The 15,050-nt window shown below is 36.2% G+C and overlaps 1 protein-coding gene across 1 annotated transcript in view; it reads left to right on the top strand.

Annotated features, from left to right (window-relative positions):
• LOC106050742 (phospholipid-transporting ATPase ABCA3-like) overlaps positions 1-15,050 on the top strand; it is a 65,380-nt gene that overhangs the window by 33,261 nt on the left and 17,069 nt on the right. Inside the window, exons 17-23 of the mRNA XM_056027423.1 lie at positions 977-1,198; positions 3,025-3,183; positions 5,182-5,388; positions 6,447-6,603; positions 7,196-7,321; positions 11,020-11,161; positions 13,900-13,979. Of these exons, the coding sequence (XP_055883398.1) occupies positions 977-1,198; positions 3,025-3,183; positions 5,182-5,388; positions 6,447-6,603; positions 7,196-7,321; positions 11,020-11,161; positions 13,900-13,979 (1,093 nt within the window). The remainder of the gene's footprint in view (positions 1-976; positions 1,199-3,024; positions 3,184-5,181; positions 5,389-6,446; positions 6,604-7,195; positions 7,322-11,019; positions 11,162-13,899; positions 13,980-15,050) is intronic.

Raw genomic sequence — 15,050 nt, 5'->3', positions numbered from 1 at the left:
CTGTACATGTGGAGGTGTTACAGATAGGGACTGTACATGTGGAGGTGTTACAGATATGGACTGTACATGTGGAGGTGTTACAGGTAGGGACTGTACATGTGGAGGTGTTACAGGTAGGGACTGTACATGTGGAGGTGTTACAGGTAGGGACTGTACATGTGGAGGTGTTACAGATATGGACTGTACATGTGGAGGTGTTACAGGTAGGGACTGTACATGTGGAGGTGTTACAGGTAGGGACTGTACATGTGGAGGTGTTACAGGTAGGGACTGTACATGTGGAGGTGTTACAGTTAGGAACTGTACATGTAGAGAACTTATACGACTTGAACGACAATAATCTTCATTGTTCTCTTTGTCTGTTCTTTTTATTACAATACCTCTATTCAAATCAGAAATTCGTGGAGGGTAAATGGGCTTACGCTGATCTCAAAAATCGGCTCTAATGATTTTCCTAGAAATTTAACAGTTGATGAATATCGCTGAAAAAAGAATTACTAGCCAGTTGGCCACATCGGGAAAACTCCAGTTTGACTGTTATCATTTTTTTAAAGTAAAAAATGAAATAAATTTAAATTTAGCTAGAAAACTAAATCTAGGTCTAGACTCAACATCGGTTTTGAAAGTGCTATCGCGTTCTTAAAAGGACTAGTGCATTCGGGGATTTTCAAATGTAAGGCATTATTGATTTAAGAGTTTAATTAATTAATCTTCAGGAAAATTGGTAGTAGATCTATACATTCGCTAAACCAGGATTCTTTCTCGGGTGGGGGGTGGGTATATTAAACAATGTTCCATTGTTGTTGTTTTCTCTAACATTCAATACTTATTATTAGAGAAACAGTGGCTCTTTAAGTTGTATAAGAAATGTATTCTACGTGTTTCTTCTGTAGATGTATCATAACTACAGTCACTAGGTCTCAGTCCATCCGTGCGTCAAGTCATCTGACTATTTATTTTTTCTTGTTTCCGAAAGGTCACTCTAACTGTGTTACTTGCCTATGCTGGAAGACAGCTGGAGGTCGGGGGTTTGGGTCGAACCCTGTCGCTGAATGTCGGAAATAAAGATCAGCGGAACGCCTTTATTACCGTGTCACCCAAGACTGCCGAAGACGAGTGGACCAAAACTCTAGTGCAGACGTTCTTGTCTATTGTGACTGTGCACGACAACACAGTAGTTCAGTATGACGCAGGAAACGTAAGTCTGAAATAGTCACTACCATTTACTATCATTTAGATCTAAAAGTAAGACTTTCTTCTAGGACAAGGATGGCCTAACTACGACCCGCGAGCCGTATCCGGTCTGTACTATGTAGAAACACAACTAAGAATACAAGATCTCGAGAAATTTAAACCTAATACAAGTCATTTCAAAGACTACACTGAACACACGTCGTTCTTGTTTTCATCTTGTACTTCTACTGTAGACTTTCATCTTTCGTTCATCCAGTTGTATCCCCTCCTCGTGTCGTGTCAGCACCAACCTGTACTTTGATAATCTTACATGTGTTTATTTGCAAAACAAGAAAATGCTTGATCACCGATATATGTGGACCCAAATAATGTAAAAACTTAGCAGCAAAGTTTTATAAGTATGGAAATGCAGCTTCTGGCGAAAACCTAATCATAATCTTCTCTTTCAGGACCTAATTTGCTTGGAGGTAAGACCTCTCGAGCTGAATCAGCTTCTGCACTAAATGGTATTGAAAACTGGTTCCTACTTCTTGTGTTTGTGTTCTAATTCCACAATCAAGGAATCCAAATCCAAGGTTTTGTACTTTTCAACTATTTCATTTGAAATAGTTTCACCTTTCGGAAAAGGAAAATGAGAAAAACTTGTTTTCACTTGCTTGCCTGGAAAAATTGAATCGCTTTATTTGAAAAGATTTAACATGCATGTAGCCTACATTTCATCTCCAAATAACCCATTGCAGTAATCTCAATGCCAAACACGAAGTCTGTCTTTCTCTCTTCATTAGAAATGTTTGTAATAAAGTTCATGTCACTGTCCTTCAGGGAACATAACAATTTCTTCCTGAGATACAATGTTCTTCTCGTTACCTTGCCCATGCTAAGCCAGCGGATACTAGTGTGTTACCGAACATCAGAATATTGTGTTTCCAAATATTCAAGTACATCTCGGAATGGCCTGTGGTTAAGACCCCTAGCTCTGATAAGTTTGATCACTGAGATAATTGGGTCAATAACATTTTTGATATTAATCTCAGCTTTGCACAAAATTTCCCGTTTAGATGTAAGTGTTTATGTTTGGGATTACGGTGAATGTTTGTCTGAGTTTGTGTCTTTGCTTGAATGTTTCCTCATGCTGCCAATTAGAATACTCTTCTAATGAATTAAGATACCTGTGTGTAGTCGCTGAAGGCACTCTTTATGTTGTGTCTGTTGTATTTATGTGTATTTTTCTGTTGTGTTGTCTTTATATGAGAAAAGAGTCCTTGTAATCACAACACATTTCCGTAAGGATCAATAAAGCAGTCTTAGTCTTTACTTCCAACTTTTTTGAATGACATGTTTAAACAATTTTTCTAGAGTCTCTTTTTCATAAGAATCCGAAGTTTCAACAATTTATATTTAAAATGATTTATTTTTCATGTATATGCCGTATGGTAATGAAAGCGTTTTTCCAACTGCGAACATTAAATTCAGTAACTCTTAGAAAAATGAAAGTTTTATGAACAGTTGATCTACATTAGAGTTAATCAATGAAAGGGCTTTATAGACATTATCTTCTGTTGAACACATTATTTTCTCTATTGAAGACATTATCTTGTCTTTTGTAGACATTATTTTCTCTTATTGAGTTCTCTTTTTGGCGTGGTAAGAACATCGCGATTTACTTCGCCTCTTTACCGTCTCGTTAATACCGTCCACAGACACTTGTTTTGTAAATGTCACATTCTATATCATCCATTCATTCAAAGGACTAACTCCATATGTCCTTAAATGATCTTCAAACAACGTAACTTTGTATCTGTATAACTCATCACTGGCTGTTTTCCACAGACTACGCTTGAAAACGTCCTATTGACGAGAAATAGGCTGGTGTCACTGTACGGGTTCGGCGCAGAGTTTCACCATCACAGCGGCAAGCATAACATTTACGAGGGCACGTTGTGGCATTCATCTACCTCCGAGGTGAAATACACGGAGCCGCCCATGGCTGTAAGTGCACACACATTGGATCGAGTCGCCATAAATAAAAAAACAAAAAACAGACATAATAGTAGACTTAACATCTCTGGCATTTTACGTCTTGACTGACATAGTAATCTCCCTATTCAACTTCTTCATAGACATACATAAATATAGACTGGAAAAAGGAAATAACTTCATGTAACTTGAAAACATGTATATCTATTGTTGTCGGATTTCCGAATTCTGAAAAGTTGCATGATCTTCAGTATTAGTGATTAAACAAAACTACATTGCTGTATAATAAAGTACACAAAATTGCAAGTCACAAATTTTCGTTTTATAAAACTCTTTTATCGGCCAGTTTATATTTATTTATGTCTATGAACTTCTTATGTGGCGCCATCTCTGATACACATCCGAGGTCACAGGTCACGGCATTTGTAATCACCAGAAGGGGCAACGTTATTAGACCTTTTCCTATTTCAGGAGTGTTTCCTCCAATGAGACACAAGACTCCTCCTGTGTTTTTTCCCCAACTTCTTCCAAACACACATACACTCTTTGAAAAAACATATGCACACACAGATGGCTACCACCATACTTGTAACAGACTTAAAAAAATGATTTTACTGAACCTCATGGCACAGATCCAATACGATTGTTTGTATAGTCTTACTTTTGTCTGTTTAAAAAGATAACAATACCTAAGGCTAATACTATGTAAATGGTTGACTTTGCATAGAGGGTTGTCATGCGTAGACATTCTCATCATAGTCATCATCATCATTGTAATCATACAATCGCGTGTATGTGAGGACCTGAAAGGCGACCAAAAGCCCTGGACAAATATACTGCAGTTAAACTTATCTAAGCTGTTCCTTCTTGCATGCATCTCAAATGTTTATCTATGGGTCTGCGCTTCTTATTTCATTCAAACTATTCGCTTTACGTAACACGAACATAATGACTTAATTCCTCTTCTCCACAGGAGCGTTATTATAGAAATCTTCGCGGCATCGCTGGATTGCTTAGCCATAGCAAGTGTTGACTGTCTTTTCGCCAGTTCTCATACACACACACACACACACACAAACATTACAAACATACATACAAAATTCGCTTTCTTAAAACACACACACACACAGAGTCATCCAAGCCATTGTTACAAAGCTTATAGCACGTCACTCTGGTAGAACCTTTGTACACGTTATTTTTTCCATTCTTGGATCAAGTTGAAACTTTACACAATTTATTTATTGAACCTGACATGACAAGAATCAATAAAAAAAAAATATTACAAATTAGATAATTATTTATTGTTAATTATTTACTTTGTTTGGTATCGAATAAGAGGAATAAATGATACTTTTTGAGAGATGTGGTAATATATTTAATGTTCATCAATTTTTCAAATGATCATTTTCTGCTCCCAATTCCCCTTCTCGGATAAAGTTAGAATTTCGCATACTTACTCATAGTTAATGACAATACACGAATCAATTTAAAAAACAAAACAATTAATTTATCAATTAGTGGTAATTAATTAATTTTGTTTTAATTAGAAAAAATGGAGTTTATTCCTGCAGTCTTAAGTGACCCTTATTTTAGCGGTTATAAGCTTTGTTTTTTTTTTAAAGATTTTTTTTTATTTGGCTTGTTTTTAAATTGCGTATTCGACATAGCTACTTACTTTAAAGCCACCATCTCGAGCAAATAGCCTCGTACATTCATACACAACATACAATCAGAGGCCAATCCTTTTATTAAATATTCATTTTGGTGTTGGGATTCAAAGAATCTCTTCCCCCACCCCCATCCCCGTTCATCTGTAGACCGGAAAAGTCAATGAAGCCAACACTAAATACAATTTTCGTCTCAAAATGACTACGGTATTTACAATTGCTTACTTGGATCCTTTACATAGAAATCGGTCACAGGCCACTTCCACAATTAGAGTAATGACGTTTGATTTACCTCTAAATATTAATAAAAAATCTGCCAATCTCTTTCATATTTTGTTGTCAGATGTCAGCACTCCTAAACACTTTCCTGAGAATGTCCACCAAAGGGGATCATTTTGTAGAGTTTGAAGTTCTTCCATCCTGGCTTCACAGAGGAGAAGAGGCCAAGTACTTCCAGAACCACTTGGCCTATGACATTGTCCAGAAGTACCTGTTCCTTATGTCCACTGCTCTTTTCTTTATTCCGTATATGCTGGTCTTTGAGAGTAAGGTACTGCATTAATGTACATTAAATAAGTACACTAAAGCTATTGATTTCTTTCAACTTGTATCGGAAATCTCTATTTAATATAGAATTTTAAGTAGCAGTGGCGTCACTAGGGTCGGTGACACCGGGTGCTATTTATTCTCGGTGCCATCCCCCTACACCATCTATTAAAAAGATCTCTTCTTTTGCTCTTTTTGTTTCACCCTAATACAGTGAGCTAATCACTAATCACACAAATGAAAAAAATGAGTCGATTCTATTCTAAAATTTTACTTTTATGAAATTTTATAAATATTTATTACAAATATTTAAATATAAAACTGTTGACATTAGAAAAAGATGAAACATGACATGAACATGTTTTCTCTATTCGATTTGTAAGAGTTTCAGACTTAACAACGTGTTCTTTTGACTTGGGTGTCAATCATAGGGTGTCAATCATAGGGGTGTCAATCATAGGGTGTCAATCATATGGTGTCAATCATAGGTGTCAATCATAGGGTGGATGACATCCGATTCGGTTGGCAACTCTCAAAACTCCTTAGTGACGCCACTGTTAAGTAGTATGTTAAGGTTAAAAAAATGTTTGGGTTACAAAATATGAGAAACATAATACTTGATAACCAATATTAAATGGAAGTAATTGGTTAATTGATTAATGTCTTGCTAGGTACAATAAAAAACTGTTTAATGGGTGTGGGAGAAATAATGAGTACAATTTTATAAGGGGACCGAGCCCCACATATTTAGCCATATCTGATTAATTTCCCTTTTTGGTATAAAACAAAATACCAGTAATTAATTGACTTTTTTTTTATTGATCCGTGTCTTATTTCCATGCCAATGAATAACTGTGCAAAGTTTCAACTTGATTTGAGAATGGCTGTGAGAGAAATAGCGTGTACACAATTTTTACCAGACAGACAGAGTGAGTTGATATAAGGTCTAAATATCATTTCTAAAAAAAAAATATTTTGTACTAAAATATTCCTTATAAAGTCAAAAATGAAAATAAAATGTTTGCCTTGTGATTTATGCCTGGTCCTCATGTCTATTGATAGGTGGGCATGAAACACCTGCAGTATTTGGCTGGGGTAACTCCGGTCATGTACTGGTCTGTCCAGTTCCTCTTCGATCTGATCAATTACTTGATGCTCTGCTACGTCTTCTGGGCGTCGCTTTTGCTGTTTGGCGCGGTGGAAGCCATCTCCATCAAAGGTGAAGTTTAGTAGCTTTACGATCATCTCAGACACACATCTCAATGTTACATCGCCAGCTTTTTTTGTTGTGTGGATCCACTAGCTCAGAAAGTGGTTAACTCAAAATATATCTCTGTTATGGAGTGTGTGTGTTTGATGTTTTATTAGTTCAGATACATTATGGCTTCTACCAGCAGTTCAGTACTACAAGACAACGACCGGTTACAATAATTTCATAACTTTGGTGGTCGAGTGGTAAAGAGTTTGGCTTTTGACCAAAAGGGTCTCAGGTTTGAATCCTTCACTTCTCGAATTCCTGGGATTTGAGGACAACCCTAAGTCCACCCAGCTCTAATGGGTTCCTGACAGTAGGAGTGTTTAGATAATGACACCCTCGTTACCCACTGACCAATACAAAACCGATAACCTTTAGATGGTTACATGTCCCATAGATCACAAGGTCTAAAAAGGTTGCTTCCCTTTTTTGGCTTTTTACTTTGTTTGCGTCTCAAAGATATATGTAGAACAAATTGCCGAGAAATTGCTTGCCATATTATATATTCACAACCTTTAAAAGAAAAACTGATAAAAATATATATTTATTATTACAGCGCCTCTTGGGTTAATTTTTTTGTGCAATGGCCTGATGATGTTACCCTACCTCTACACCATTCAACAGTTCTTCAACTCTCCGCCTCTGGCTGTAATGACGGTCCTGTCTATTAACTATATATTGGGTAAGATTTGATTGGACACTTGATTAACTTATGCTGATGGCTTTGTTTGCTGCGATCCATACAATAGTTCATGCACTTTTGTAAAAGATTTTAAAGGTTACTTGTATTTTATTTCCAAAACCCAAACAGAACAATGTGTGTGTGTTGTAGTAGCTTGGGCATCTTTGTATTTGTGGATTTCACTGGAGTTAGTACTTTTGTGTTTCTCACATTTTTATTTGTAGATTTCACTAGAGTTGGTACTTTTGTGTTTCTCACATTTTTATTTGTAGATTTCACTAGAGTTAGTACTTTTGTGTTTCTCACATTTTTATTTGTAGATCTCACTGCAGTTAGTACTTTTGTGTTTCTCACATTTTTATTTGTAGATTTCACTAGAGTTAGTACTTTTGTGTTTCTCACATTTTTATTTGTAGATCTCACTGCAGTTAGTACTTTTGTGTTTCTCACATTTTTATTTGTAGATCTCACTGGAGTTCTTATCTTATCTTATATAATACAGACGTTACTTCAAAAAAGAAGATGATTACGCCCAACGCGTCATGCATTTAGTCATGCATATTAACCAATGACTTAAATTCTGCCAAGTCACTGGTTTTCCTGGCTAGCTCAGGCAACCCATTCCATGCTCTAATAGCACTAGGGAAGAAGGAGTATTTGTACAAATTTGTCCTAGCATATGGGACGAGGAATGTGCCTTTATCTTTGTGTCTTTCAGAGTATTTTATTAAATTTTGTTTTTGTATTTGAAGATTATGGTTCAGTGTTTTATGTATTATTGCTACTTTACTTTTGAGCCTTCTGTCCTGAAGGCTTTCTAAATTTAGTGATTTTACTAAAGGTGTTACTCTAGTCAAATGTGAATATTCGTTTGTTATGAATCGCACTGTTGAGTTGAGGGATCCCAAACGGAGGATGCATATTCTATTATTGGCCTAACCAAGGTTAAATAACATTTTAGTTTTATGTTCTTATTTGATTTATAGAAATTTCTTTTAATACATCCTAATGCTTTGTTTGATTTTTTTGTAGTTTCATCAATATGTGGATTCCATGACAGTTTTTTATTTATTATAACTCCTAGGTATTTTGCGTTTTTAGTCTGTGTTACTGGTTTGCCATGAATAAGATAAGTGGAATTAATTTGTTTTAGTTTTTTTGTTACTCTTAACAACTGACATTTTTCTGGGTGGAAAGACATGCTCCAATTTGATTCCCATTTCTGTAATTCATCTAATTCTCTTTGTAAAATATCTGTGTCTTGTGTTGTTTTTATTGTTCTATATATTATGCAATCGTCTGCAAATAATCTGACTTTTGTTCCTGAAGTAATGCAATTTGGTAAATCATTTATGTAAATTAAAAATAGTAGTGGACCCAAGACTGTTCCTTGAGGTACACCTGAGTTTACTGTTATCGGTGTTGATTTAGAACCATTTATTATTACAGTTTGTTCTCTCCCTATCAGAAAGTCTTTAATCCACTGATGCAGTGGACCATTAATGCCGAAATATTTTAATTTTTTAAGCAAACTATGGTGGTGAACTTTGTCAAAAGCCTTAGAAAAATCTAGTAAGATAGCATCTATTTGTTCACTATTATCTAAACCTTTTGAAAAATCATCAATTAGTCCTATTAGTTGTGTTTCACATGATCTATATTTCCTAATGCCATGTTGGTATGGTGTGAGGACATTATGTTTGTCTAAGTGGTTTATGATGTTGCTACATATTATGTGTTCTAGGATTTTACATGTGATGCTGGTAAGTGATACTGGTCTGTAGTTTCCTGGGTCACATTTTTCTCCTTTTTTAAATAGGGGGGTGACATTAGCTTCTTTCCAGTCCTTTGGTACTCTGCCCTGGTTAAGTGAAGCCTTAAAGAGTATTTTGAACACTGGGGCTAGCTCATTACTTAGTTCTTTGAGTAATCTAGCTGGAATACCATCAGGTCCAGAAGCTTTATTTGGTTTGGTGTTGGCTAATAGTTTTTAAATTCCATTTTCTTGTACTACTATATCTTCTATGTTGTCTACTTGGTTCAAATTCAGTAATATGTCTTTGTCTCCTGGGGCTGAGAATGGTGATGTAAAGTATTTGTTTAGAATGTTTGCTTTAGTTTCATTATCATTATGTATTATGTTATGTTCATCTTTTAATGGCGCTACGCCTGTTGTTTCCATTTTCTTAGACTTAATGTATGACCATAGGTTTTTGTTGTTATCTTTAGATATAAAATTGTTTATGTATTCACTCTGCAGCTGTCTGCTTACTTTTTGGGTTAAGTGTTTAATTTTTATATACTTTTTGTAAACTCTTTCTGCATTAGTTTCTTTAAATTTTCTATATAGGTTTTCCTTCTGTTTACAAAGATTCTTTAGTCTATTATTAAACCAGCATTTATTTATTTTGTTCGATGTGTATTTCATTGGTATATGATTTTCTATAATGCTTTTAAGATGGTTTTTAATGAAATTCCAGAGGTCATCGACTGGTTGGTTAATGTCTTTTTCTAATAAGAATGTTTGTTGAAAGTTTAATGCAGCTTGGTGTAGTTGTGTTAGGTTACATTTATTCCAGAGTAAGATTTTTCTTTTGGGTTTTGTATTGGCTACTGCTTTTATCTGACTGTGTATTTTTATGATGTCATGGTCTGATAGACCAGGGATAATATAATAATCAACTACTAATCCAGGTCTGTTGGTTAAGAAGAGATCTAATGTGTTGTTTAATCTAGTTGGCTTTTTAATGATTTGATCTAAACTTAGGTTGTGTAAAGTTTCTATGAAAAGCTCATTTATGTCCTTAAGGCTTTGGTGTTTATCTATGGTTAGTGTTTTCCAATTTATATCAGGCAGGTTGAAATCACCCATAATCCAAAAAACTGCATTTTTATTTGTCTCTTTAAGTGTAGTAATCTGATTACATAGTTCCTGCATGTATTCTAAACTAGAATTTGGTGGTCTGTAAATGCTGCCTTTTATTAGGGATGTTGAGGTGGTATTAATTTTACAAAATGTTGATTCTATATTTTTTGAGTTAGGTAAGGTAATTTCTTCTGCTATAAGATTGTTTTTTATTGCTAATAGAACTCCTCCATGATTATCAGCCCTATCTTTTCTAAAAATTTCATAATTACTATTGAAAATTTCTGCATTATAAATTTCAGGATGTAGCCAAGTTTCGTTCCTGCAATTATGTCTGGTTTCTCACATTCTAATAAAATTTCTAAGTCTGCTGTTTTGTTCCTAATGCTTTGAAAATTTATTACTAAGGTTTTAAGGTATTTTGAGTTAGTACTTTTGTGTTTCTTACATTTTTATTTGTAGATCTCACTGGAGCTAGTACTTTTGTGTTTCTCACATTTTTATTTGTAGATCTCACTGGAGTTAGTACTTTTGTGTTTCTCACATTTTTACCAGCGACGCCCCAGACCAAGGAAAAAAACTGCGTTTGCGCACCTATAAGCCAGCTGCAAGCTCTGCCAGCTTAGGGTCCAAGCGTTTTCGTGCGTTTAGAGCTTCAGAAAAGAAATCCTCCTGGTGTCTTAAAAACACTTTTCCTTATAAGAAGAGTGCTGGTCAGATATAACCCCAATACACCCTTGCTCCCTGTTGAACAGCAGCTCAAAGTTTAGTGTAATGTTAGATGATTAGGTCCATGTTACAATGATCAATGTTTTGTTTCCTTACCATACAGGAGAGATCTACTCCATCACAGAATTCTATTCAGGAGACGATTCTGATAACCCTTGTGATAATGAGTTCAAGGCCATCGTGCTTCTCAAGTCTCCCAGCCACTTGTTGCCCAACTCGGCCTGCAATCTGATACAGAATTACAGGTTCGGATCTCAAATGTCCAAAAAAGATGCAAATAAGAAAGTTCTTTATTTACCTTCAAACTGGTCCCATTACTTAGCAGCAACTTGACCATCCATGTCCTCTATAAAAAAAAAACACTCTCAAGTCAGTAGTGCATCGCCACCCAGTGTTACGTGATTCTGCGACCCTCCCAGAGCCCGCCCACATTCCTCTACCCTGTCTTCCCCAACACTTTTCTTTTTCATTAAGCTCCAAACATATTGGAACCCATGGGCGTAGCCAGGATTTTTGTTCGGGGAGGGTTTTGGGGGGGATTCCCCCCCCCCGACCTCCCCCCACCCCCCCCCCCCCCACGAAAAAAAATTATATATATATATATATATATATATATATATATATATACATGTGGTGTGTGTGTGTGTACATAATTAATCTTTATTACATTCTGACCCTTTCGGAAGACGTTTATTGTTTATTGTAGACTCCCCGCCCTTGCTAGCAAGGGGGTCTGGGGGAGTTCGCAGTGCTCCCCCAGCGCGGGGCGAAGCCCCGCCGCCGAGCACTATTTCTGGTATTGAAAGCCAACAAAATGCATATTCTTAGGTATCTACAGTGCATTATCTTGCTATTAAAAAGTTTTATTTCACAAACCTAATGTGCTATTCTTACTGAGACCCTCTCGCGCCTTTCGGCGCATTTTCCGGCAAGCTGTTTCCGCAACTCTTATTTTGCGTAATTCATTTTGTCGGAAAACATGTCCCGCAAAACCTCATGCGACGCTCTGTCACAACCTTACTAAGGATTCGACTCCCAGTTCGGCATATGATTTCTTTGATTTAGACCCGATCTCTATGACTGACTCCTAAAATCTGTCTTAGCCATCTTTGTTGAGACACATTTAATGATTTTCAATTTCGGCAGAAGACTATTCACACTTAATTAATGGAGCCCAAGCCACTGGTAGAAATTTGTAACATCTTTTGATTACGCTCTTGGAATTACATGCCTGTATTTCGCTTTAGATTTTATATCGAAAAGGAAAGTTTTTTCGTCAAATCATCTGTTGAGGGGTTTTAAACTAAAAAATCTCTGGGTTTTTTGTTTGTTTTGTTTTTAATTTAAAACCCCATTTAGCTACGATCATAGAATTTGGTGACTGTAGTTTGCTTTAAAATAATATTGAAGAGAGAGGTTTTCAACTCTAAACGCTCTGTATGGGAATTTTAAACTCAAAACCATCTGGAGGGGTTTTAAGCTTTAAAGAAAAAGCCATCTGGAGGAGGGGGATTTAAACTCAAAACCCCTTTGGCTACGCTCATAGATTTTATAGTGTGTAATTTGCTTTTTTTTTTATTGAAGAGGTACTTTTTAGCTTCAAACCCCAACTGGAAGGGGGAGGGGGGTTAAACTCAAAACCCCTTTGGCTACGCTCATAGAATTTTGAGTGTGTAATTTGCTTTTTTGATATTGAAGATGGGGTTATCGTAAATTTTGGATGGGGTTTTAAAATCAAAATCTCCCTTAACTGTGCTCTTGGAATTAGGGGATTTTCGTTTGCATTTTTTTTTTGTTTTATAGAAGAGGGGGAGTTAACTGCAAAAACCCCCTGTAGGGGGTTTTAAACTCAAAGCCCTCTGGTAGAGGGATTTGTATCTCAAAACCCCCTGATAGGGGTTTTTAAAATCTCAAAACCCCCTGATAGGGGTTTTTAAAATCTCAAAACCCCATGGTAGGGGGATTTAAACTCAAAACCCGCTGGTAGAGGGTTTTTAACTAAAAACTGCCTCGGCTGTGCTGTGGTAAGTGATGATTTAGTATTAAAATCTCACCTAAAATAAACAAAATGAAAGCAAAAATCAGTCACTTAATTCCGTCCCCCCCCCTGTGGGGGGGGATTTCATTTCGGGGGGGGGGGTTTGAACCCCAAGAACTCCCCCCCCTGGCTACGCCCATGTTGGAACCCCGCAAGGCTTCTTCCAAAGACAAAAAATCCCTTTTTCGAACTGCACCAGTCTGCATCTGACAGTAGGCCGACAACAGATTAAACAGAATGCTATAAGTACATTACATATGTACCGTGAGGTAGTAGTGAAACTTACCATCTTGTCTCAATAACCTTTACACCTTAGTGCTGTTCTTATATTTTACATGTCATGTATAGGCCTAGTCATCAATTGTTACAGCATTAAAAGCTTCAAACTCCATTTATATAATGATCAGGGCTGGCCTTAGGAATTTAGAGGCCCTAGACGAAGTGAATAAGGTGGCCCCAAATGAAATAGAAAAACAAAAAAGCGAAAAATATGCAATGAATTATAAACCGTCTATATATCTAGATTAACAAAACAAATAAGTTAAATTCATTTAACGCCTATAGAACAGCAAAACACATAACAATACATGAACATCAAACTAAAAAAAAAAACGTTTTGACATTTCACCAAAAAGAAGAAGCAATGGTCTTCTAACAGATGTAGTCTTACAAGTAGATCTAAACCTAAACCTTGTGTCATAGCCAGTAGACACAGAGACATAGAGTTCTGCTATGTTTGAGAACGAGGCTAGCAGACGTAGAGACATAGAGTTCTGCTATGCTTGAGATTGATCCATGTTTCCCTATTTTTTCTCTAAACAAATTCTTTGTCCTGTTTGAGGCCCCACCCACCAATTGGAGGCCCTATACCCAAGGCCGACAGTGTTATGATACTTTCTTTGGTATGTATTCATTTCATTCTCTATTTTGTTTACCTTTCCTCAGAGGTCGTAAATTCTGCTCTCCTCACTACAAGTACTGCAATAATCCCTCCAGTCATATGTACGTGAAGATCTGCTGTGAAGGTGAGTCTCACTACTACACAGTTGTATCCAGCAGTCATTTCTTTTCAAATACACATGTATTAGGCAGTGGATAGTGTCATGCTAAATCCTACACAGAGTAATGTCCTCTTTCTTTGCATTTCGATACGGTTTATATTCTTTCGAGGTAGCATAATAGCTGAGTAGCCAATAGCTTGGCTCTTGAACCAAAGGGTCTTGGGTTCAAAACCGGGTAAAGACCGGAAGTTTTATATTTTAGGACAACACTGAGTTCTCTAATGGGTACCTGACATTGGTTAGGGAAAGTAAAAGAGGTTGGTCCTTAATTGTTACGCTGGCCACATGAGACACCGATGCGTTTAGTACTAATGCTCCTTTGTTGTTTTTCATTTTCAAATTTTTTTTCTCAAACGAATAAAAATTAAACTCCCAATGGGTTCAAGCAAAAAATATTCGAATTCAATTCATTGCTCGCCCCTGTAATGAAGGTGAATTGTAGGATCTATGATCGATGTAGTTGCTGCCAACATGTGTGATTTCTGAACGCCATTGTTAAAGAGAGGAGAACGGATGCAGGCCTTAAGTCTCAATTTGATCAACATTCTATATTCTATAAATGTCCTCATTGAATGTAAGCGAATAGGCCTTGATGATGTTTTATCACGCTCACATCTGCAATATTTTAAGTTTTAACATCACTGCTGGTATGGCAATCTGAACATTAAAAATAAATACAAACTTCATAGAATCCTAAATGCTGCTGGTAAGGTCATTGGCAAAAACAAACCCCATTAGGGGGCAGCCTTTTGAGAAGAACATTCATAAGAAAGCTAAAAAAGATTTTAGAAATAAAAATCAGCCATTGGGTCAGGTTTTTATATTTGACCATCACCAAAGAGATACAAGACACCGATAGCAAAGACAGACAAAAAACTATTTTGTCCCCTCGGTGATCTAATCATTAAATAAAATTCAACCATCTGATATAAACAGTTCACATTCAAATTATGAGTGAGTCTGGTGTGAATGAATATTTTGGTTTTCTATAGTTAATGTTTGGTTTGTAGAACAAATTTCCTTATGAATAATTAA

This window comes from Biomphalaria glabrata, chromosome 4, assembly GCF_947242115.1.
Source record: "Biomphalaria glabrata chromosome 4, xgBioGlab47.1, whole genome shotgun sequence".
Lineage (NCBI taxonomy): Eukaryota > Metazoa > Mollusca > Gastropoda > Planorbidae > Biomphalaria > Biomphalaria glabrata.
This window is presented reverse-complemented; position numbering and strand designations above follow the sequence as displayed.